This window comes from Diospyros lotus, chromosome 9, assembly GCF_014633365.1.
Source record: "Diospyros lotus cultivar Yz01 chromosome 9, ASM1463336v1, whole genome shotgun sequence".
Classification (NCBI taxonomy): Eukaryota; Viridiplantae; Streptophyta; class Magnoliopsida; order Ericales; family Ebenaceae; genus Diospyros; species Diospyros lotus.
In genome coordinates this window covers 34,096,108-34,099,599 of record NC_068346.1, presented here as the reverse complement: position 1 = coordinate 34,099,599, position 3,492 = coordinate 34,096,108, and the positions used below count along the sequence as shown (strand labels likewise).

At 41.1% G+C, this 3,492-nt stretch overlaps 1 protein-coding gene across 1 annotated transcript; it reads left to right on the top strand.

Annotated features, from left to right (window-relative positions):
• The first annotated feature begins 287 nt into the window (after window positions 1-287).
• On the top strand, window positions 288-2,131 carry LOC127809118 (aspartic proteinase PCS1-like). Its single transcript, XM_052347810.1, has one exon. The coding sequence runs from the start codon at window positions 439-441 to the stop codon at window positions 1,744-1,746; it is 1,308 nt and encodes a 435-aa protein (XP_052203770.1). The 5' UTR covers window positions 288-438; the 3' UTR covers window positions 1,747-2,131.
• The last annotated feature ends 1,361 nt before the right edge of the window (window positions 2,132-3,492 follow it).

The following is a 3,492-nucleotide window of genomic DNA, read 5'->3' as shown; positions in this document are numbered from 1 at the left end:
TGGACGGTTTGAATTTAAACCGAATCGAATCGAGAAATCTTCAAACCGCAAACCGCATGGTTTGAGAATTTCTTAAACCTTGCCGGACCGCTTCTCTCAAAAAATCATGCAGTGCGATGCGATTCGGTTCAATTCGATCGATTTTTATGATTTGTCGATTTTTTTGAACACCTTTAAAAATTACACTAATCTTGTTATTTTATTTAAGCTTATATTTTAGGGGGGAAGGTTGGATAAGTATTGTGATAACATTGGGGTAATTGTCACCAAAATTCCCAACCAAATGAACACGTTTTCTCCCTCTATATATAAGTAGTGACCATCTCCCCCGTTCTCCCCAAAGCCCAAACCACCATTGTACCACCGCGCACGGCGGAGAATAGAGCTTACAGTCATACCTCATTTCCCCAGGGAAAAAAAAAAAAAAACCTCAAATCCATGGCCTTGTCGGCTCCTCATCTTCTTCTTCTTCAGCTCTTCATTTCGTGGATATTCTTCTTACCTAGGCTGTGTCTTTGTTCAGTGATGCAACCAGTGTTGTTACCACTCAAGGCGAAGGCCATTCCGGCTGGCTCGATTCTCCGGCCACCCAACAAGCTCTCTTTCCGCCACAACGTCTCGCTGACAGTCTCCCTCTCCGTCGGCACTCCGCCGCAGGAAGTCACCATGGTGCTCGACACCGGCAGCGAGCTTTCCTGGCTTCACTGCAAGCGGACGCCAAACGCGGCCTCCGTTTTCGATCCGGTCCGGTCCTCTTCCTACTCGCCCGTACCCTGTTTGTCGCCCACCTGCAAGACCCGGACCCGGGACTTCTCCATACCCGTTTCCTGCGACTCCAAGCAGCTCTGCCACGCCACGCTCGCCTACGCCGACGCCTCCTCCGTCGAAGGCAACCTGGCCACAGAGACCTTCCGGGTCGACGATTCCGGCCTTCCGGGTTTGGTGTTCGGTTGCATGGATTCGGGTTCGAGCTCCAACCCGGGCGAGGACTCCAAGACGACCGGGTTAATAGGCATGAACCGGGGGTCTCTATCTTTCGTCAGCCAAATGCGTTCTCCCAAGTTCTCGTACTGCATTTCAGGCCGTGACTCGTCGGGTATTCTGCTCTTCGGGGAGGCCCGGTTCCCCTGGCTCCGACCCTTGAACTACACGCCCTTGGTCCAAATCACGACCCCCTTACCCTACTTCGACCGGGTTGCGTACACGGTCCAGCTCGAGGGAATAAAAGTATCGGGGAAAACCCTACCCCTAGCCAAATCCGTCTTCGAGCCCGACCACACCGGTGCGGGTCAAACAATGGTCGACTCGGGTACCCAGTTCACCTTCCTCCTCGGCCCGGCTTACAACGCTCTGAAAAACGAATTCCTGCAACAAACCAAAGGCCTGCTCCGCCCTCTGGGAGACCCAAACTTCGTATTCCAAGGAGCCATGGACTTATGCTACCGGGTCGAATTAACCCGCGCAACGCTGCCCCAATTACCCACCGTGACCCTCATGCTCCGGGGCGCCGAAATGAGCGTATCGGGCGAGAGACTACTGTATCGGGTGCCCGGCATGGTGAGGGAAAAAGATTCGGTGCATTGCTTCACATTTGGCAACTCTGATCTGCTGGGCGTGGAAGCCTATCTGATCGGACATCATCATCAGCAGAACATGTGGATGGAGTTCGATCTGGCCAAGTCAAGGGTCGGATTGGCCGAGGTTAGATGTGACCTAGCTAGTCAACGGCTTGGCCTCGGGGTCTAACGCTACACTGCTTCTTCAAGGCCCCACTCGGTCCAATTGACTGCTGATCACAGCCCGACACGTGACAGCGAAAGATCATATAAAAAAAATTGTAAATCTCTGGTCTGTACTATTATTGAGTCAATATAGAAAGGCGTAGTGGTGGGATTAGGTGGGTTGGGTTTGATATGGAAGTGACGGCTGGGGGGATCTGTATAGTGCGGTTGTAGGGATGTACCGTGGGGACGTGCTACAAGGGATAAAGATGTTTCTTTTCTTGAACTTTTGACGGCAGAAGTCAGAGTTACAGCCTGGCAACTTCACTTGCCAGCCGCCGTGTCGCTTTCCCAAATCCCACTTTCCGTCTTTGCTGTTGATAATAATAATAATATTTCATATTTCCCCACTTGGTAAATTTCTTTTTTTTTTTTTAATCTTAACATTCAGTCTGAATCGGCTTTTTAAAAAAGTAATAATTATTAAGAAAACTGAATCCAAGGCCTGCAGACTGCAGCCGCACGTGTGAAGAGCACTGAGTGAGTGGTTGGAAGGAATTCATACAATAAATGGCATTCAAATGAGAAACAGAAAAAAAAAAAAAATCGAAAATTAAATACGGGACAAATATGTAAATAAAAAATATATTTTTTTATTAAATATATTTTTTAATATAAAAAATAATTATTTAATTAAATATAAATATTTATTCTATCATCTATTCAACATAAACACAAATTACTTTAAATAAGAAACGTAGCTGAAATGATGACACCCATTGAACAAATGAGACAGCTGTAGTTTGAGAAAAGTGACAGGAGGAGGCAGACATACCCAGAAAAATTAGATGTGGATGCTTCTGTCCATATCTTCTCTCTTTTAGGGTATCTTCAACCCTTTACCTACCCTAAATTTGGGATATGACGCAATTCTCTCCAACCCCAAATTTGGGGGTAAAAGAATAGTTTATTTTTTTATTTTTATTTTTTATTATAAACATATTTTATAATATAAATTATTTAATTATTTATTATATATTAACTTAAATTATTACCTAAAAATTACATAATTAACTAAAAAAAATTTATTATCAATAATATTAGAAAATAAAAATATTACATTTACTATCTCAATTAATAAAATATTATTAATTATTGAATTATTAACTTATTATTTTTTTTATGTAGTATTTAAAATTTAATAATATTTAATTTTCAAGATATATGATGTTGTGGTGTTCATTTAACTTATTTTTAATTATTGTGTCTGTAAATTTTATTTAATAATTTTTAATTTATTGTATTTATTAATTATTATTTATTAATTGATTATAATTTATTAATATTATTTTAAATATTATTAATATTAATAATAAGTAAATAAAAATATATAAAAGTAGAATACAAAATAAATTAAATTTGAATAATCAGAGACAATGACCCACTTACTTTTGTGAGGCAAATCGGATCCCTGGTAACATGGAGTACCACTCCCAATTTTATGGAGATGATAAGGACATCTTGTCCCCCATGATATCATCTCTATATTTTTGTATCTTATGCAATTATAAACACCCCTCACTATAAATAGGAGTCAAAAACACAATTATAAATGAGAGAATACTAATGATAATATACTGTTACTCTACTAGAATGCCCAGAGAACAGTCATGGAGTAGACACCGTTCCGACCGAATCACATAAAATCCCTTTGTCTTTGCTTCTACTTAGTTCTTCATCTCTTTATTTTGACTCATTTTTTTCATTGCAG